General features: G+C 43.9%; 1 protein-coding gene across 1 annotated transcript in view; it reads left to right on the top strand.

Annotated features, from left to right (window-relative positions):
* The first annotated feature begins 4881 nt into the window (after positions 1-4881).
* Positions 4882-22865, top strand: part of kif9 (kinesin family member 9) — a 35720-nt gene continuing 17736 nt past the window's right edge. Inside the window, exons 1-15 of the mRNA XM_087788337.1 lie at positions 4882-4911; positions 4986-5044; positions 5563-5702; positions 9697-9797; positions 15318-15489; positions 15545-15651; positions 15706-15924; positions 16161-16244; positions 16325-16417; positions 16471-16618; positions 17468-17532; positions 18415-18492; positions 18547-18615; positions 18667-18771; positions 19035-19090. Coding sequence (XP_087644463.1) covers positions 4882-4911; positions 4986-5044; positions 5563-5702; positions 9697-9797; positions 15318-15489; positions 15545-15651; positions 15706-15924; positions 16161-16244; positions 16325-16417; positions 16471-16618; positions 17468-17532; positions 18415-18492; positions 18547-18615; positions 18667-18771; positions 19035-19090 — 1526 coding nt within the window. The remainder of the gene's footprint in view (positions 4912-4985; positions 5045-5562; positions 5703-9696; positions 9798-15317; positions 15490-15544; positions 15652-15705; positions 15925-16160; positions 16245-16324; positions 16418-16470; positions 16619-17467; positions 17533-18414; positions 18493-18546; positions 18616-18666; positions 18772-19034; positions 19091-22865) is intronic.

Raw genomic sequence — 22865 nt, 5'->3', positions numbered from 1 at the left:
GCTCAGAACCTCAGTGTCAGTGACGGAGGTCGACGACCTCGGTGCTGCTGCAGTTCATCCACAATCAAGTTCATTTCAAGTCAGAGGTCAGAGGTCAAACAACAGGAAGTTTTTTCTTCTTTGCTGCTCCTCATGTAGAAACAGATCCACCAGAAGAACAACTTCTGCTCTAGCTAGCTAGCATGTTAGCATCGCACCATTGTTCGTAGCTAGCTAAAATGTTAGCATTGCATCATTGTTAGTAGCTTGCTAGCATGTTAGCATTGCATCATTGTTAGTAGCTAGCTAGCATGTTAGCATCGCACCATTGTTAGTAGCTAGCTAGCATGTTAGCATTGCATCATTGTTAGTAGCTAGCTAGCATGTTAGCATTGCATCATTGTTATTAGCTAGCTAACATGTTAGCATCGCACTATTGTTAGTAGATAGCTAACATGTTAGCATCGCACTATTGTTAGTAGATAGCTAACATGTTAGCATCGCACTATTGTTATTAGCTAGCTAACATGTTAGCATCGCACTATTGTTAGTAGCTAGCTAACATGTTAGCATCGCACTATTGTTAGTAGATAGCTAACATGTTAGCATCGCACTATTGTTAGTAGCTAGCTAACATGTTAGCATCGCACTATTGTTAGTAGCTAGCTAACATGTTAGCATCGCACTATTGTTAGTAGATAGCTAACATGTTAGCATCGCACTATTGTTAGTAGCTAGCTAACATGTTAGCATCGCACTATTGTTAGTAGATAGCTAACATTTCATTTCCAGTGAGCAGCTTTACAGTTGTGTTTACTTATGTTACAAAATTGGACTTTGACCGACAAACACCAGAGCTCGCTATAACAAGGTAAACACACAACTTTGATAAACATTTGTCTCACGCAAAACAACTGAAATATTTGATAAATCACTGTAATTAACAACTTTTTTGCAATGTTTATTTTAACCATTTTGTGAGTTTGTTAAAACAATCTAAATCCATCCATCCATCCATGATTGTTGTTTAAACATCAACTAGTATCAACTCTGGTGTCATTAAACATCAACTAGTATCAACTCTGGTGTCATTAAACATCAACTAGTATCAACTCTGGTGTCATTAAACATCAACTAGTATCAACTCTAGTGTCATTAAACATCAACTAGTATCAACTCTGGTGTCATTAAACATCAACTAGTATCAACTCTGGTGTCATTAAACATCAACTAGTATCAACTCTGGTGTCATTAAACATCAACTAGTATCAACTCTGGTGTCATTAAACATCAACTAGTATCAACTCTGGTGTCACTAAACATCAACTAGTATCAACTCTGGTGTCATTAAACATCAACTAGTATCAACTCTGGTGTCATTAAACATCAACTAGTATCAACTCTGGTGTCATTAAACATCAACTAGTATCAACTCTGGTGTCATTAAACATCGACTAGTATCAACTCTGGTGTCATTAAACATCAACTAGTATCAACTCTGGTGTCATTAAACATCAACTAGTATCAACTCTGGTGTCATTAAACATCAACTAGTATCAACTCTGGTGTCATTAAACATCAACTAGTATCAACTCTGGTGTCATTAAACATCAACTAGTATCAACTCTGGTGTCATTAAACATCAACTAGTATCAACTCTGGTGTCATTAAACATCAACTAGTATCAACTCTGGTGTCATTAAACATCAACTAGTATCAACTCTGGTGTCATTAAACATCAACTAGTATCAACTCTGGTGTCATTAAACATCAACTAGTATCAACTCTGGTGTCATTAAACATCAACTAGTATCAACTCTGGTGTCACTAAACATCAACTAGTATCAACTCTGGTGTCATTAAACATCAACTAGTATCAACTCTGGTGTCATTAAACATCAACTAGTATCAACTCTGGTGTCATTAAACATCAACTAGTATCAACTCTGGTGTCATTAAACATCAACTAGTATCAACTCTGGTGTCATTAAACATCAACTAGTATCAACTCTGGTGTCATTAAACATCAACTAGTATCAACTCTGGTGTCATTAAACATCAACTAGTATCAACTCTGGTGTCATTAAACATCAACTAGTATCAACTCTGGTGTCATTAAACATCAACTAGTATCAACTCTGGTGTCATTAAACATCAACTAGTATCAACTCTGGTGTCATTAAACATCAACTAGTATCAACTCTGGTGTCATTAAACATCAACTAGTATCAACTCTGGTGTCATTAAACATCAACTAGTATCAACTCTGGTGTCACTAAACATCAACTAGTATCAACTCTGGTGTCATTAAACATCAACTAGTATCAACTCTGGTGTCATTAAACATCAACTAGTATCAACTCTGGTGTCATTAAACATCAACTAGTATCAACTCTGGTGTCATTAAACATCAACTAGTATCAACTCTGGTGTCATTAAACATCAACTAGTATCAACTCTGGTGTCATTAAACATCAACTAGTATCAACTCTGGTGTCATTAAACATCAACTAGTATCAACTCTGGTGTCATTAAACATCAACTAGTATCAACTCTGGTGTCATTAAACATCAACTAGTATCAACTCTGGTGTCATTAAACATCAACTAGTATCAACTCTGGTGTCATTAAACATCAACTAGTATCAACTCTGGTGTCATTAAACATCAACTAGTATCAACTCTGGTGTCATTAAACATCAACTAGTATCAACTCTGGTGTCATTAAACATCAACTAGTATCAACTCTGGTGTCATTAAACATCAACTAGTATCAACTCTGGTGTCATTAAACATCAACTAGTATCAACTCTGGTGTCATTAAACATCAACTAGTATCAACTCTGGTGTCATTAAACATCAACTAGTATCAACTCTGGTGTCATTAAACATCAACTAGTATCAACTCTGGTGTCATTAAACATCAACTAGTATCTACTCTGGTGTCATTAAACATCAACTAGTATCAACTCTGGTGTCATTAAACATCAACTAGTATCAACTCTGGTGTCATTAAACATCAACTAGTATCAACTCTGGTGTCATTAAACATCAACTAGTATCAACTCTGGTGTCATTAAACATCAACTAGTATCAACTCTGGTGTCATTAAACATCAACTAGTATCAACTCTGGTGTCATTAAACATCAACTAGTATCAACTCTGGTGTCATTAAACATCAACTAGTATCAACTCTGGTGTCATTAAACATCAACTAGTATCAACTCTGGTGTCATTAAACATCAACTAGTATCTACTCTGGTGTCATGCAGTGAATGTTCTTCAAGACGCAGTAACTTCTCATCATGACCATGTTTTAATTATAACTTTATAAAGTTGCTCTGAAATCTGGACGAACGAGAGTCCATTATGACGTAGCAGTAATCACACTTTGTTTATACAAAAAGTCCCTTGGAGGTTGAGACCATTGATGACACGCGGTGACAAACCTCCATGCTTGACCAATCACAGCAGAGTGGGTGTGGTTATGATCAACAAGATTTCATCTCCAGAAAAACAAAGTGTTTTCAGTGGACGGAGCTTAAGATCATTTTCTAATGTCAATATTTCAATGAAATGTCTTGTTGATGGTCAGTCCTGTCCTGCTGTAGGTCCTGCTGTAGGTCCTGCTATAGGTCCTGCTGCTGCATCTAGTCCAGACTGAAGATCTTGTGGAGAAGCATCACAGGAAGATGTTGCTGGTGTCACATCCTTGTCTGACCTCTGTACGCACTGGGGTCAGACTCTTGACCACTTATTGACGCCCTAGATGTCAGTCCATCATGGAATTGATGGATTCATTTTATAAACTTGATGGAACAACCGACTGGGAGCAGGACATCCCACACGAGCACTCGCTCCACAGTGTCGCAGGCTTTGGAAAGGTCCACAAAAGGTCCACAAAAGGTCTACAAAAGGTCCACAAAAGGTCTACAAAAGGTCCACAATAAACAGGTCTTGATGTTGCTCCCTGAACCATGTGGACTGTTGTTCTTCCTAAACCCACTGACTCAGGAAGCATTGGCTCAGTGATGTTGTTTATTTGAAGCAGCAGCTTCTCCAAGACCTTTGTTCTTAAATAAAGTGACAACTGTGGCGTCTCTCCATCGCTGTGGGATGTTCTCATCAGCCCAGACCTTGGAGATGTAGCGGTGGAATGTTCTCGTGCACAAATACTCTCCCTGTTCCCTGTACTCTCGCAGCAGTTCTGCAGGGACATCATCAGAGCCTGGAGACTTGTTCTCCTTCATGGTGCAGACACTTGACAGATGTTCTTCTGATGGAAGATGGTGTTAGTTATGGTTGTGCTCGGACCAGAGGGTCAGTAGCCTCATGTCATTTCAGTTGGCCTGACCAATCCCATGCCTAGCACCCCCTTCCAAATACGACTATCCCTCAAGCGTTGAAGTCCCCAAGCAAGAGCATCTTATTTCTCTTTGGGATCCGACACAGCTTGATCCAGAGCTTGGTAACATGAGTCTGGAGTCTCATTGTCAGATGGTAGAGTTGGAGCGAACACACTATTGTTGTGGCATAGCAGCTCTTTTCCAGGGGGATGAGGAGGGTCTTCAGTCCTCAGGGATCTTCAGTCTCTCACTGATGCCAATAGATGTTTCTGTGAGGCAGGAGTGTGTTCTTTATGGTCCACACGTGCAGCTGTTGTCCACCTTGGGGAGAACCTTTCCAGTAAAAGGTGTAGCCCATGCCCTCCTCTGTCAGACCCTCATCAAGGATCCTGGTTTCACTCATCGACGTCGACGTTATAGCGGCTCAATTCAGACGCAACTAGGACTGTCCTTCTATGAGGTTGTTCAGACCTGCCAAAGGAGTCCAAGAGGTTTATGTTCCATGAAGCCAGCTTGAGGTGGAAATACTTGTTTCTTCTGTTTCGACAGCAGTATAATGACCCGACAGGTGCCTGTCCAGTTCTGGGTTAGTGGGCAATTTTTAGGCCACCTTTTCTAGGCCCTTCCTCGCTTGAGGTGAGCAGTGTGGTCCCTGTATAGGGTCTGCTCAGTCGCACAGGGGTCTGCCGAGAACGGCTGCCACTCAGCCCCAGCTATAGGTAAGTAAGTAAGTAAGTAATATTTATTTATATAGCGCTTTTCTATTGGTGACATATATCCTGTGCCGCTGCTGTGCAGGGTCTGACCAGGAGCTCCCAGTCTATTCAAACCTGTTCCCCTCGCAAGAAACCCCATCGCCGCCAGACTTTGACCAGATATAAGGTAAGGTAAGGTAAAACTTTATTGATCCCTCAGGAGGTCTCCTTTGGGAAATTGTTTTTTTCCAATAGCCAATACATACAGCAATTTTTTATAAAAAAGATATGGATCCAGGTAAGTTCTCCTTGGTCATAGGTGGATACCTGCGCAAAATAACTGGGGTGCACTATCCCCAGTAGCACTATCTTCACCTAGATGGGGTAGGTTCTTGTGGTGTGGGTAAGCCCGGGACGACCAGCTCCCCATCCTAGTTGCAGGAGGCTGCCGCCAGGACCTAGCCCTTGTTTAGGCCCGCCAGGACATGCTTTTCTGTCGGGGTGTGTTCCTTAGCCTTGATCTCAAAAGACTAACCCACAAGGCAGTGGGTCTATTTGCTCTTAGCTGGCGCAGAGGTCGACGGGCGTCAGGGAACGACCACTGGCTGGTGGGCCTGCACCCCACATACCTGGGGCCCACTGCTGCTCCGAGATCCCCTGCAGTTTATCCTGGGACTGCAAGGTACCCAGTTAACATGTGTGGCCGCGTGGAGGCACTGCAGGAGTGTTGGTGGTGGAGAGTCTTCGTACTGGCAGAGGCTCACGCACTCGGCTACTCTACTTACAAGCACCTCTTGGCTACTGCACACACACCCTGTGTTACAATACAAACACACACACATACACACTTCAACTAATACTCAAACACAAAAAGAGAATATACAAAGATCACAATGAGCCGCAGTGACTTTTCTCAAAACACCAGCAGAAACCTCGATCAAAATCAGACCCAGCAGGAGATCTGAGTCTGATTCTTTTTTTCTTCTTAGGTTAAATTAGGTTAGTTTAGGTAGAACTTTATTGCTCCTTAAGAAAGTCTTTTTTCCAATTAGACACAGCAATACAGCAATTATTCATAAAAATAAAATAAGAACAAAGAGAAATAAAGAGAACGAACAAGATGATACAATCTAAGTCTGAAGATAAAGAACAAAATCAAAGAGAAATAACAGAGACAAAGACTAACATAGAACATCCAGATACTTTTCACTTCATGCTCCATGTGTTGACTGATGACAGTGTTGCATCATGGGAGGAGCATTGATGCTCCATGTGTTGACTGATGACAGTGTTGCATCATGGGAGGAGCATTGATGCTCCATGTGTTGACTGATGACAGTGTTGCATCATGGGAGGAGCATTGATGCTCCATGTGTTGACTGATGACAGTGTTGCATCATGGGAGGAGCATTGATGCTCCATGTGTTCACCGATGACAGTGTTGCATCATGGGAGGAGCATTGGTGCTCCATGTGTTGACTGATGACAGTGTTGCATCATGGGAGGAGCATTGATGCTCCATGTGTTCACTGATGACAGTGTTGCATCATGGGAGGAGCATTGGTGCTCCATGTGTTCACTGATGACAGTGTTGCATCATGGGAGGAGCATTGGTGCTCCATGTGTTGACTGATGACAGTGTTGCATCATGGGAGGAGCATTGATGCTCCATGTGTTGACTGATGACAGTGTTGCATCATGGGAGGAGCATTGATGCTCCATGTGTTCACTGATGACAGTGTTGCATCATGGGAGGAGCATTGGTGCTCCATGTGTTCACTGATGACAGTGTTGCATCATGGGAGATGATCATGATGACAGTAGTTTGTTCAGTGATGTCACCAGTGAGTCCAGCTTCAACCTCAGAGCTCCTGATCAACCTGTTGACCTGTTGACCTGTTGACCTCCTCCTGGACACACCCCCAACACACCACAGCATAGAACACTGTCCACCACACACTGGTAGAACATGCAGAGGATCTTCCTGCAGATGTTCAATGATCCTCCTCAGAAGGTTCTACTCTGAACCTTCTTATATACATGGTCTGTGTAGCAGGACCAGGTCCAGACACACACCGAGGTACTTATAGTTGTCAACACCTCGTCTCCTCTGATGGACACTGTTCGTCCTGGACCTCCTGAAGTCCAAGACCAGCTCCTTGGTCTTTGAGGTGTTCAAGTGGTTCCTCTCTTAGTTAATGTTCTTAGTGATGATATAATAGAATATTAATTAACTGTTGAGATCCTGTGTGTTGTGTCTTTGATGTTGTGAGTCTTTGTTACACAAACTGCACTATAAGTAGCAGCAGCTCCAGTGGCTCAGGAGCATCTTTGAAGGTTCATCACGATGAGTGTGTAGACGATTGTGTAGACGATTGTGTTGACGATTGTGTTGACGATTGTGTTGACGATTGTGTTGTTGATTGTGTTGTTGATTGTGTTGATGATTGTGTTGTTGATTGTGTTGACGATTGTGTTGATGATTGTGTTGTTGATTGTGTTGTTGATTGTGTTGTTGATTGTGTTGTTGATTGTGTTGCTGATTGTGTTGATGATTGTGTCGGTGATTGTGTTGACGATTGTGTTGTTGATTGTGTTGACGATTGTGTTGACGATTGTGTTGTTGATTGTGTTGATGATTGTGTTGTTGATTGTGTTGACGATTGTGTTGATGATTGTGTTGTTGATTGTGTTGTTGATTGTGTTGTTGATTGTGTTGATGATTGTGTTGACGATTGTGTTGTTGATTGTGTTGTTGATTGTGTTGACGATTGTGTTGACGATTGTGTTGTTGATTGTGTTGATGATTGTGTTGTTGATTGTGTTGATGATTGTGTTGTTGATTGTGTTGACGATTGTGTTGATGATTGTGTTGTTGATTGTGTTGACGATTGTGTTGATGATTGTGTTGTTGATTGTGTTGACGATTGTGTTGATGATTGTGTTGTTGATTGTGTTGACGATTGTGTTGTTGATTGTGTCGACGATTGTGTTGACGATTGTGTTGTTGATTGTGTTGATGATTGTGTTGTTGATTGTGTCGACGATTGTGTCGACGATTGTGTCGACGATTGTGTTGACGATTGTGTTGTTGATTGTGTTGTTGATTGTGTTGACGATTGTGTTGACGATTGTGTCGGTGATTGTGTCGACGATTGTGTTGTTGATTGTGTTGTTGATTGTGTTGTTGATTGTGTTGACGATTGTGTTGACGATTGTGTTGTTGATTGTGTTGATGATTGTGTTGTTGATTGTGTTGACGATTGTGTTGATGATTGTGTTGTTGATTGTGTTGACGTTTGTGTTGTTGATTGTGTCGACGATTGTGTCGGTGATTGTTTTGACGATTGTGTTGTTGATTGTGTTGATGATTGTGTTGTTGATTGTGTTGACGATTGTGTTGATGATTGTGTTGTTGATTGTGTTGACGATTGTGTTGTTGATTGTGTTGTTGATTGTGTTGATGATTGTGTTGACGATTGTGCCGGTGATTGTGTTGACGATTGTGTTGTTGATTGTGTTGTTGATTGTGTTGACGATTGTGTTGACGATTGTGTTGTTGATTGTGTTGATGATTGTGTTGTTGATTGTGTTGACGATTGTGTTGATGATTGTGTTGTTGATTGTGTTGACGATTGTGTTGTTGATTGTGTTGTTGATTGTGTTGATGATTGTGTTGACGATTGTGTCGGTGATTGTGTTGACGATTGTGTTGTTGATTGTGTTGTTGATTGTGTTGACGATTGTGTTGACGATTGTGTTGTTGATTGTGTTGATGATTGTGTTGACGATTGTGTTGATGATTGTGTTGTTGATTGTGTCGACGATTGTGTCGGTGATTGTGTTGACGATTGTGTTGTTGATTGTGTTGATGATTGTGTTGTTGATTGTGTTGACGATTGTGTTGATGATTGTGTTGTTGATTGTGTTGACGATTGGGTTGATGATTGTGTTGTTGATTGTGTTGACGATTGTGTTGATGATTGTGTTGTTGATTGTGTTGACGATTGTGTTGATGATTGTGTTGTTGATTGTGTTGACGATTGTGTTGTTGATTGTGTCGACGATTGTGTCGGTGATTGTGTTGACGATTGTGTTGTTGATTGTGTTGATGATTGTGTTGATGATTGTGTTGTTGATTGTGTTGATGATTGTGTTGTTGATTGTGTTGACGATTGTGTTGATGATTGTGTTGTTGATTGTGTTGACGATTGTGTTGTTGATTGTGTTGACGATTGTGTTGACGATTGTGTTGATGATTGTGTTGTTGATTGTGTTGACGATTGTGTTGTTGATTGTGTCGACGATTGTGTCGGTGATTGTGTTGACGATTGTGTTGTTGATTGTGTCGATGATTGTGTTGTTGATTGTGTTGTTGATTGTGTTGATGATTGTGTTGTTGATTGTGTTGACGATTGTGTTGATGATTGTGTTGTTGATTGTGTTGACGATTGTGTTGATGATTGTGTTGTTGATTGTGTTGACGATTGTGTTGATGATTGTGTTGATGATTGTGTTGACGATTGTGTTGATGATTGTGTTGTTGATTGTGTTGACGATTGTGTTGATGATTGTGTTGTTGATTGTGTTGACGATTGTGTTGACGATTGTGTTGTTGATTGTGTTGACGATTGTGTTGTCAGAATCGTTCCCATGTTGACGCTGTGTTGTTGCAGGTCGAGTCGACACCACAGGAAGCTCCGTCGACGTGTTCGTTCGGATCCGACCGACGGCGAACTTCGCCACAGATTTCATGGAATGCGTTCCTGATGGACGAGTGAGTCGAACCTGATTGTCTTGAAAACATTTACACTTGAAACTTCCATTGAAATGTTGTTTGTTTAGCATTAAATGATCATTTGAATAATTCAATGAAAAGTTGTTTTTATTTAAGTTAATTCAACTATTTTGATACTGAAAGTTTGAATTAAAAATGTGAATATTCATATTTTTACTTTTTTACTAGATTTTTATTTTAATAGTTGAAAAGTACAGTCTTTAAATTTGAGCCTTTTTTAAAATAAGCTCCATACAACATTTTTAAAGAATACCAATTAAGAAAAATTGGATTTGGAAAGTTTATTTTTGAAATACTGGAATTATAATATATATGAATTATAGAAAATGTATGTGAAATAATTCATTCAATTTTGAAAATATTCTATTTCTTTATTGAATATCTAAAAAAAAAAAAATCAACATTTCAATGTTGTCAAAGTTTTAACATTTGAAATTTCACACTAAATTAAAAAAAACTCAACAGATCACAAGACAAGACAGATCACATGACAAGACAGATCACATGACAAGATGGATCACATGACAAGACAGATCACATGACAAGACGGATCACATGACAAGACGGATCACATGACAAGACAGATCACATGACAAGACAGATCACATGACAAGACAGATCACATGACAAGACAGATCACATGACAAGACGGATCACATGACAAGACGGATCACATGACAAGACAGATCACATGACAAGACGGATCACATGACAAGACAGATCACGAGACAAGACAGATCACATGACAAGACGGATCACATGACAAGACGGATCACATGACAAGACAGATCACGAGACAAGACAGATCACATGACAAGACAGATCACATGACAAGACGGATCACATGACAAGACGGATCACATGACAAGACAGATCACATGACAAGACGGATCACATGACAAGACGGATCACATGACAAGACGGATCACATGACAAGACGGATCACATGACAAGACGGATCACATGACAAGACGGATCACATGACAAGACGGATCACATGACAAGACAGATCACATGACAAGACGGATCACATGACAAGACGGATCACATGACAAGACGGATCACATGACAAGACAGATCACATGACAAGACGGATCACATGACAAGACGGATCACATGACAAGACGGATCACATGACAAGACAGATCACATGACAAGACGGATCACATGACAAGACGGATCACATGACAAGACGGATCACATGACAAGACGGATCACATGACAAGACAGATCACATGACAAGACGGATCACATGACAAGATGGATCACATGACAAGACGGATCACATGACAAGACAGATCACATGACAAGACGGATCACATGACAAGACGGATCACATGACAAGACGGATCACATGACAAGACAGATCACATGACAAGACAGATCACATGACAAGACAGATCACATGACAAGACGGATCACATGACAAGACAGATCACATGAAAAGACAGATCACATGACAAGACAGATCACATGACAAAACAGATCACATGACAAGACAGATCACATGACAAGACAGATCACATGACAAGACGGATCACATGACAAGACAGATCACATGACAAGACAGATCACATGACAAGACAGATCACATGACAAGACGGATCACATGACAAGACAGATCACATGAAAAGACAGATCACATGACAAGACAGATCACATGACAAAACAGATCACATGACAAGACAGATCAAGAGACAAGACAGATCACATGACAAGACAGATCACATGACAAAACAGATCACGAGACAAGACAGATCACGAAACAAGACAGATCACATGACAAGACGGATCACATGACAAGACAGATCACATGACAAGACAGATCACATGACAAGACAGATCACATGACAAGACAGATCACATGACAAGACAGATCACATGACAAGACAGATCACATGACAAGACAGATCATTAGACAAGACAGATCATTAGACAACACAGATCACATGACAAGACGGATCATGAGACAACACAGGTCACATGACAAGACGGATCACATGACAAGATCACGAAACAAGACAGATCACATGACAAGACAGATCACATGACAAGACAGATCACATGACAAGACGGATCACATGACAAGACGGATCACATGACAAGTCATATCACGAAACAAGACGGATCACATGACAAGACAGGTCACATGACAAGACGGATCACATGACAAGATCACGAAACAAGACAGATCACATGACAAGACGGATCACATGACAAGACGGATCACATGACAAGACGGATCACATGACAACACGGATCACATGAAAAGACAGATCACATGACAAGACAGATCACAAGACAAGACAGATCACATGACAAGACGGATCAAATGACAAGACAGATCACATGACAAGACAGATCACGAGACAAGACAGATCACATGACAAGACAGATCACGAGACAAGACAGATCACATGGCAATACAGATCACGAAACAAGACGGATCACATTACAAGACAGGTCACATGACAAGACGGATCACATGACAAGACAGATCACGAGACAAGACAGATCACATGACAAGACGGATCACATGACAAGACGGATCACATGACAAGACGGATCACATGACAACACGGATCACATGAAAAGACAGATCACATGACAAGACAGATCACATGACAAGTCATATCACGAAACAAGACGGATCACATGACAAGACAGGTCACATGACAAGACGGATCACATGACAAGATCACGAAACAAGACAGATCACATGACAAGACGGATCACATGACAAGACAGATCACATGACAAGACGGATCACATGACAAGACGGATCACATGACAAGACGGATCACATGAAAAGACAGATCACATGACAAGACAGATCACAAGACAAGACAGATCACATGACAAGACGGATCAAATGACAAGACAGATCACATGACAAGACAGGTCACATGACAAGACAGATCACGAGACAAGACAGATCACATGGCAATACAGATCACGAAACAAGACGGATCACATTACAAGACAGATCACATGACAAGACGGATCACATTACAAGACAGATCACATGACAAGACAGATCACGAGACAAGACAAATCACATGACAAGACAGATCACGAGACAAGACAGATCACATGACAAGTCATATCACGAAACAAGACGGATCACATGACAAGACAGGTCACATGACAAGACGGATCACATGACAAGATCACGAAACAAGACAGATCACATGACAAGACGGATCACATGACAAGACGGATCACATGACAAGACAGATCACATGACAAGACGGATCACATGACAAGACGGATCACATGACAAGACAGATCACATGACAAGACGGATCACATGACAAGACAGATCACATGACAAGACGGATCACATGACAAGACAGATCACATGACAAGACAGATCACGAGACAAGACAGATCACATGGCAATACAGATCACGAAACAAGACAGATCACATTACAAGACGGATCACATTACAAGACAGATCACATGACAAGACAGATCACGAGACAAGACAGATCACATGACAAGACAGATTACATGACAAGACGGATCACATGACAAGACAGATCACATGACAAGACAGATCACATGACAAGACGGATCACATGACAAGACAGATCACATGACAAGACAGATCACGAAACAAGACAGGTCACATGACAAGACAGATCACATGACAAGACGGATCACATGACAAGACAGATCATGAGACAACACAGATCACATGACAAGACAGATCACATGACAAGACGGATCACATGACAAGATGGATCACATGACAAGACGGATCACATGACAAGACAGATCACATGACAAGACGGATCACATGACAAGACGGATCACATGACAAGACGGATCACATGACAAGACAGGTCACATGACAAGACGGATCACATGACAAGATCACGAAACAAGACAGATCACATGACAAGACGGATCACATGACAAGACAGATCACATGACAAGACAGATCACATGACAAGACAGATCACGAGACAAGACAGATCACCTGACAAGACGGATCACATGACAAGACAGATCACGAGACAAGACAGATCACATGACAAGACAGATCACGAGACAAGACAGATCACGAGACAAGACAGATCACATGACAAGACAGATCACGAGACAAGACAGATCACATGACAAGACAGATCACGAGACAAGACAGATCACATGACAACACAGATCACATGACAAGACAGATCACCTGACAAGACGGATCACATGACAAGACAGATCACATGACAAGACAGATCACGAGACAAGACAGATCACATGACAAGACGGATCACATTACAAGACAGATCACATGACAAGACAGATCACGAGACAAGACAGGTCACATGACAAGACAGATCACGAGACAAGACAGATCACATGAAAAGACAGATCACATGACAAGACAGATCACATGACAAGACAGATCACGAGACAAGACAGATCACCTGACAAGACGGATCACATGACAAGACAGATCACATGACAAGACAGATCACATGACAAGACGGATCACATGACAAGACAGATCACGAGACAACACAGATCACATGACAAGACAGATCACATGACAAGACGGATCACATTACAAGACAGATCACAAAACAAGACAGGTCACATGACAAGACGGATCACATTACAAGACAGATCACGAAACAAGACAGATCACATGACAAGACAGATCACATGACAAGACGGATCACATTACAAGACAGATCACGAGACAAGACAGATCACATGACAAGACAGATCACATGACAAGACGGATCACATGACAAGACAGATCACATGACAAGACAGATCACATGACAAGACGGATCAAATGACAAGTCATATCACGAAACAAGACAGGTCACATGACAAGACGGATCACATGACAAGTCATATCACGAAACAAGACAGATCACGAGACAAGACGGATCACATGACAAGACAGATCATGAGACAACACAGATCACATGACAAGACGGATCACATGACAAGACAGGTCACATGACAAGACGGATCACATGACAAGATCACGAAACAAGACAGATCACATGACAAGACGGATCACATGACAAGACAGATCACATGACAAGACAGATCACATGACAAGACGGATCACATGACAAGACGGATCACATGACAAGTCATATCACGAAACAAGACAGATCACATGACAAGACAGATCACATAACATGACAGATCACATGACAAGACAGATCACATGACAAGACAGATCACATAAAGAGACAGATCACATGACAAGACAGATCACATGACAAGACAGATCACATAAAGAGACAGATCACATAAAGAGACAGATCACGAGACAAGACAGATCACATGACAAGACAGATCACATGACAAGACAGATCACATGACAAGACGGATCACGAGACAAGACAGATCACATGACAAGACGGATCACGAGACAAGACGGATCACATGATAAGACAGATCACATGACAAGACGGATCACATGACAAGACAGATCACATGACAAGACAGATCACATGACAATGTTTCCTCCTCAGACTCTCAACATCTACCAGAAGAAGGACCCCAGGAGGCTCCACGACCTCAAGCACAACCAGCAGAACTCCTGGTCGTTCCCTCTGGAGGGAATCCTCCATGACGTGTCCCAGGAGGACACGTATGACCGGGTCTGCCGCCCCGTGGTCGTGGGAGCCTTGAATGGCTACAACGGTGAGTCCAGGTCCGAGTAATCGATCCCACCTCTGACGCTCTGGTCCACTCGCAGGTACTGTTGTGTGTTTCGGGCAGACTGGAGCGGGGAAGACCTTCACCATGACTGGATCCACAGAGACGTACAAGCAAAGGGGTCTGATCCCTCGAGCCCTGCAGGAGGTGACTCAGGTCCAGGTTCTCACTCCTGCCCATGTGACCATCCTCTCGCTGCAGGTGTTCCAGGAGGTGGAGAAGAGGATCGAGCAGGCCTTCTCCGTCCACCTGTCCTACCTGGAGATCTACAACGAGACCCTGCTGGACCTGCTGGCTCCTCCGCAAACATCACTGCAGGACATGCTGGTCACAGAGGACCCGGGCGGGGGGGTCCACATCAAGGGTCTGTCTCTGCACCGAGTCCACAACGAGGAGGAGGCTCTGCACCTGATGTTTGAGGTGTGTGTGTGTTAGGTGTGTGTTTTTATGTGAGTGTGTGTGTGCGTTTGTGTGTGTTTTTGTGTGTGTGTGTGTCCATTTATATGTGTTTGTGTGTGTGTGTGTTTATGTGTTTTTGTGCGTGTGTGTGTACATTTATATTTGTTTTTGTGCGTGTGTGTGTCCATTTATATATGTGTGTGTGTGTGTGTTTGTTGTCAGCACTGGTGTGACGTCATAACTCTCTCCTCCACCAGGGGGAGATGAACAGAATCATCGGCTCCAACACTTTGAACAGACACTCGTCCAGATCTCACTGCATCTTCACCGTCCACCTGGAGGTCAGCTGACCACAAATCACCGAGTCATCTTCAAACATCAGAGTCTGGATGAATGACATAATAACGCTGCTGTCGTTCAGTGTCGCTCCAGGACTCTCTCTGACGCCGACTTCGTCACCTCCAAACTCAACCTGGTGGATCTGGCTGGTTCTGAGCGCCTGAGAAAGACCGGGGTGAGTCTTCTCGCCTCCATTCATGCTCAGACCTCACATGTCCTCCCGTCCAGTCCGAGGGTCAGACGCTCAAGGAGGCCGTTTACATCAACAAGTCGCTGTCGTTCCTGGAGCAAGTGATCCTGGCGCTAGCAGAGCGACGCCGCGACCACGTGCCCTTCAGGCAGTCCAAGTTGACGCACGCCCTGAAGGACTGTCTGGGTGAGCTGTGACCTCTAGCTAGCCGCTGACCTCTAGCTAGCTGCTGACCTCTAGCTAGCTGCTGACCTCTAGCTAGCGGCTCACCTCTAGCTAGCTGCTGACCTCTAGCTAGCTGCTGACCTCTAGCTAGCTGCTGACCTCTAGCTAGCCGCTGACCTCTAGCTAGCTGCTGACCTCTAGCTAGCAGCTCACCTCTAGCTAGCTGCTGACCTCTAGCTAGCAGCTCACCTCAAGCTAGCCGCTGACCTCTAGCTAGCTGCTAACCTATAGCTAGCTGCTGACCTCTAGCTAGCAGCTCACCTCAAGCTAGCCGCTGACCTCTAGCTAGCTGCTGACCTCTAGCTAGCTGCTGACCTCTAGCTAGCAGCTCACCTCAAGCTAGCCGCTGACCTCTAGCTAGCTGCTGACCTCTAGCTAGCCGCTGACCTCTAGCTAGCTGCTGACCTCTAGCTAGCTGCTAACCTATAGCTAGCGTCTAACATTTAGCTAACTGCTTACCTCTAGACAGCTGCTAACTTATAGCTAGATGCTTACCTTTAGCTATCTGCTAACCTATAGCTAACTGCTAACCTATAGCGATCTGCTAACCTATAGCTAACTGCTAACCTATAGCTAGCTGCTATCTTATAGCTAACTGCTAACCTATAGCTAGCTGCTAACCTATAGCTAACTGCTAACCTATAGCTAGCTGCTATCTTATAGCTAACTGCTAACCTATAGCTAGCTGCTAACCTATAGCTAGCTGCTAACCTATAGCTAACTGCTAACCTATAGCTAGCTGCTATCTTATAGCTAACTGCTAACCTATAGCTAGCTGCTAACCTATAGCTAACTGCGAACTGTGTTCAGGAGGAAACTGCAACACGGTGCTGGTGGCCAACGTGTACGGAGAAGCAGCTCAGATCAAAGAAACCGTAAGAACCAGAAGGAACTGACTCAAGTGACTCAAGTGACTCAAGTGACTCAAGTGACTCAAGTGACTCAAGTGACTCTAGTGACTCTAGTGACTCTAGTGACTCAAGTGACTCAAGTGACTCAAGTGACTCAAGTGACTCTAGTGACTCTAGTGACTCAAGTGACTCTAGTGACTCTAGTGACTCAAGTGACTCAAGTGACTCAAGTGACTCAAGTGACTCAAGTGACTCAAGTGACTCTAGTGACTCAAGTGACTCTAGTGACTCTAGTGACTCAAGTGACTCAAGTGACTCTAGTGACTCTAGTGACTCTAGTGACTCAAGTGACTCTAGTGACTCAAGTGACTCAAGTGACTCAAGTGACTCTAGTGACTCTAGTGACTCAAGTGACTCTAGTGACTCTAGTGACTCTAGTGACTCTAGTGACTCAAGTGACTCTAGTGACTCTAGTGACTCTAGTGACTCTAGTGACTCTAGAGACTCAAGTGACTCTAGTGACTCTAGTGACTCTAGTGACTCTAGAGACTCTAGTGACTCTAGTGACTCAAGTGACTCTAGTGACTCTAGTGACTCTAGTGACTCTAGTGACTCTAGTGACTCTAGAGACTCAAGTGACTCTAGTGACTCTAGTGACTCTAGTGACTCAAGTGACTCTAGTGACTCTAGTGACTCTAGTGACTCTAGTGACTCTAGTGACTCTAGTGACTCTAGAGACTCAAGTGACTCTAGTGACTCTAGTGACTCTAGTGACTCTAGTGACTCTAGTGACTCTAGTGACTCTAGTGACTCAAGTGACTCTAGTGACTCTAGTGACTCAAGTGACTCTAGTGACTCTAGTGACTCTAGTGACTCTAGTGACTCAAGTGACTCTGACTCCCGCAGCTCTCGACGCTTCGCTTCGCCAGCAGGATGAAGTGCGTTCGCACCGAGCCGGCGATCAATCTACACGTGGATCCGGCGGTGAGTGAGTCGTGAGCGGCGGCGTCAGTGAGACTCACAACGACTCGTCCACAGATCCGGATCAAAGAGCTGCAGATGGAGATCGTGCGTCTGAGGGAGGAGCTGACCTTCTACAACACTCTGGTGAGTCTCTCGACGAGTCAGAGATTCATGAGTTGATGAGCGGGACGTCAGGCCAACAGACCCAGCATGATCTCAGAGCCTCTGTCGGAGGCACAGCAGGCCGAGGTGAAGAACCAGGTCCAGAGGTTCCTGGACGGCAGCAACAAGGAGATCCAGGTGAGAACCACAGTCCTGGGCCGGCCCCTCCACCAGGTGAACTAAGCAACTGACACACCATGTCACACAAGTCTCATCACCACGCAAGTGTGTGTGCTTTGTTGTCTTGTTGCAAACATATACAAAAATGTATTAATTAATATAATTTATATAATAAATATAATATAATATAATATATTAATGTATTAAATATTTAAATAAAAACATGAAATTATTCAGGTTTGTTTCTTTGAAAGTCAAACTTTCTCGTGTTGTTGTTGCAGATCATCAGCATCAGGCAGGTTCAGGAGATTTTCATGCAGCTGAAACTAACTGTGCAGTGAGTCCCACACTGATGCCTCAACACTGATGCCTCAACACTGATGCCTCAACACTGATGCCTCAACACTGATGCCTCAACACTGATGCCTCAACACTGATGCCTCAACACTGATGCCTCAACACTGATGCCTCAACACTGATGCCTCAACACTGATGCCACAACACTGATGCCACAACACTGATGCCTCAACACTGATGCCACAACACTGATGCCACAACACTGATGCCTCAACACTGATGCCTCAACACTGATGCCACAACACTGATGCCTCAACACTGATGCCACAACACTGATGCCACAACACTGATGCCTCAACACTGATGCCTCAACACTGATGCCTCAACACTGATGCCACAACACTGATGCCACAACACTGATGCCTCAACACTGATGCCTCAACACTGATGCCTCAACACTGATGCCACAACACTGATGCCTCAACACTGATGCCTCAACACTGATGCCTCAACACTGATGCCTCAACACTGATGCCTCAACACTGATGCCCCAACACTGATGCCTCAACACTGATGCCTCAACACTGATGCCTCAACACTGATGCCACAACACTGATGCCACAACACTGATGCCTCAACACTGATGCCTCAACACTGATGCCTCAACACTGATGCCTCAACACTGATGCCTCAACACTGATGCCACAACACTGATGCCACAACACTGATGCCTCAACACTGATGCCTCAACACTGATGCCTCAACACTGATGTCCTCAACACTGATGCCACAACACTGATGCCACAACACTGATGCCACAACACTGATGCCTCAACACTGATGCCTCAACACTGATGCCACAACACTGATGCCACAACACTGATGCCTCAACACTGATGCCACAACACTGATGCCTCAACACTGATGTCCTCAACACTGATGCCTCAACACTGATGCCACAACACTGATGCCTCAACACTGATGTCCTCAACACTGATGCCACAACACTGATGCCTCAACACTGATGCCTCAACACTGATGCCACAACACTGATGCCACAACACTGATGCCACAACACTGATGCCACAACACTGATGCCTCAACACTGATGTCCTCAACACTGATGCCACAACACTGATGCCACAACACTGATGCCTCAACACTGATGCCTCAACACTGATGCCACAACACTGATGCCACAACACTGATGCCACAACACTGATGCCACAACACTGATGCCTCAACACTGATGTCCTCAACACTGATGCCACAACACTGATGCCTCAACACTGATGCCACTACACTGATGCCTCAACACTGATGCCTCAACACTGATGCCTCAACACTGATGCCTCAACACTGATGCCACAACACTGATGCCTCAACACTGATGCCACAACACTGATGCCTCAACACTGATGCCACAACACTGATGCCACAACACTGATGCCTCAACACTGATGCCTCAACACTGATGCCTCAACACTGATGCCTCAACACTGATGCCTCAACACCGATGCCTCAACACCGATGCCACAGCACTGATGCCACAGCACTGATGCCTCAACACTGATGCCACAACACTGATGCCACAACACTGATGCCTCAACACTGATGCCTCAACACTGATGCCTCAACACTGATGCCTCAACACTGATGCCTCAACACTGATGCCACAACACTGATGCCTCAACACTGATGCCACAACACTGATGCCTCAACACTGATGCCACAACACTGATGCCTCAACACTGATGCCTCAACACTGATGCCTCAACACTGATGCCACAACACTGATGCATCAACACTGATGCCTCAACACTTTGTGCCCTTGGACAAATGAAGATCTCCTGAGTCTGAAGGGACTTTGTGGTAAGACTGAGCGTCTCTGGAAGTCCACTAAACTTGAGGTGCACAGACTTCACCTCAGGGATCTGATGTCTTCTTACAATGAGATGGTGGAAACTGCCAGATCTGATTACATCAGAAAACTGGTAGCAGCAAATAAGTAAAGCCCCAAAGTGTTGTTTGACACGATTAATTCTCTCGTGTCTCCTGCTCCTCAAATCACGCCTGTCTTCTGTGAAGCTGACAGCAATGATTGTTGAGATTTTTCATTGACAAAATTAAATTGATCAAAGAGAAAATCTCTCCCCCTTTGTTTGGAACCCCTACTGTCTCTGAGCCCCTCTCCTCCTATTGGTCCTCCTTCACTGCTGTATCTTTGGGTGATATTTCGGCACTAGTGAACAAGATGAAACCCTCCTCTTGCTCAGATGACGTCCTTCCTTGTAGGCTTTTTATCAAAGTATTTGATGTAACTCAACACTGATGCCTCAACACTGATGCCTCAACACTGATGCCTCAACACTGATGCCTCAACACTGATGCCTCAACACTGATGCCACAACACTGATGCCACAACACTGATGCCTCAACACTGATGCCACAACACTGATGCCTCAACACTGATGCCTCAACACTGATGCCTCAACACTGATGCCACAACACTGATGCCACAACACTGATGCCTCAACACTGATGCCACAACACTGATGCCACAACACTGATGCCGCAACACTGATGCCACAACACTGATGCCACAACACTGATGCCACAACACTGATGCCTCAACACTGATGTCCTCAACACTGATGCCTCAACACTGATGCCACAACACTGATGCCTCAACACTGATGTCCTCAACACTGATGCCTCAACACTGATGCCACAACACTGATGCCACAACACTGATGCCACAACACTGATGCCTCAACACTGATGTCCTCAACACTGATGCCTCAACACTGATGCCACAACACTGATGCCTCAACACTGATGCCACAACACTGATGCCTCAACACTGATGCCACAACACTGATGCCACTACACTGATGCCTCAACACTGATGCCTCAACACTGATGCCTCAACACTGATGCCTCAACACTGATGTCCTCAACACTGATGCCTCAACACTGATGCCACAACACTGATGCCTCAACACTGATGCCACTACACTGATGCCTCAACACTGATGCCTCAACACTGATGCCTCAACACTGATGCCTCAACACTGATGCCACAACACTGATGCCACAACACTGATGCCTCAACACTGATGCCACAACACTGATGCCACAACACTGATGCCACAACACTGATGCCTCAACACTGATGCCACAACACTGATGCCACAACACTGATGCCTCAACACTGATGCCTCAACACTGATGCCTCAACACTGATGCCTCAACACTGATGCCTCAACACAGATGCCTCAACACAGATGCCTCAACACTGATGCCACAGCACTGATGCCTCAACACTGATGCCACAACACTGATGCCACAACACTGATGCCTCAACACTGATGCCTCAACACTGATGCCTCAACACTGATGCCTCAACACTGATGCCTCAACACTGATGCCACAACACTGATGCCTCAACACTGATGCCACAACACTGATGCCTCAACACTGATGCCACAACACTGATGCCTCAACACTGATGCCACAACACTGATGCATCAACACTGATGCCACAACACTTTGTGCCCTTGGACAAATGAAGATCTCCTGAGTCTGAAGGGACTTTGTGGTAAGACTGAGCGTCTCTGGAAGTCCACTAAACTTGAGGTGCACAGACTTCACCTCAGGGATCTGATGTCTTCTTACAATGAGATGGTGGAAACTGCCAGATCTGATTACATCAGAAAACTGGTAGCAGCAAATAAGTAAAGCCCCAAAGTGTTGTTTGACACGATTAATTCTCTCGTGTCTCCTGCTCCTCAAATCACGCCTGTCTTCTGTGA

Source organism: Callionymus lyra, chromosome 4 (assembly GCF_982586985.1).
Source record: "Callionymus lyra chromosome 4, fCalLyr1.hap1.1, whole genome shotgun sequence".
In the NCBI taxonomy this organism is placed as follows: Eukaryota; Metazoa; Chordata; class Actinopteri; order Syngnathiformes; family Callionymidae; genus Callionymus; species Callionymus lyra.
Note: the sequence above shows the minus strand (reverse complement) of the source record. Positions and strands in the feature narration are given on the sequence as shown.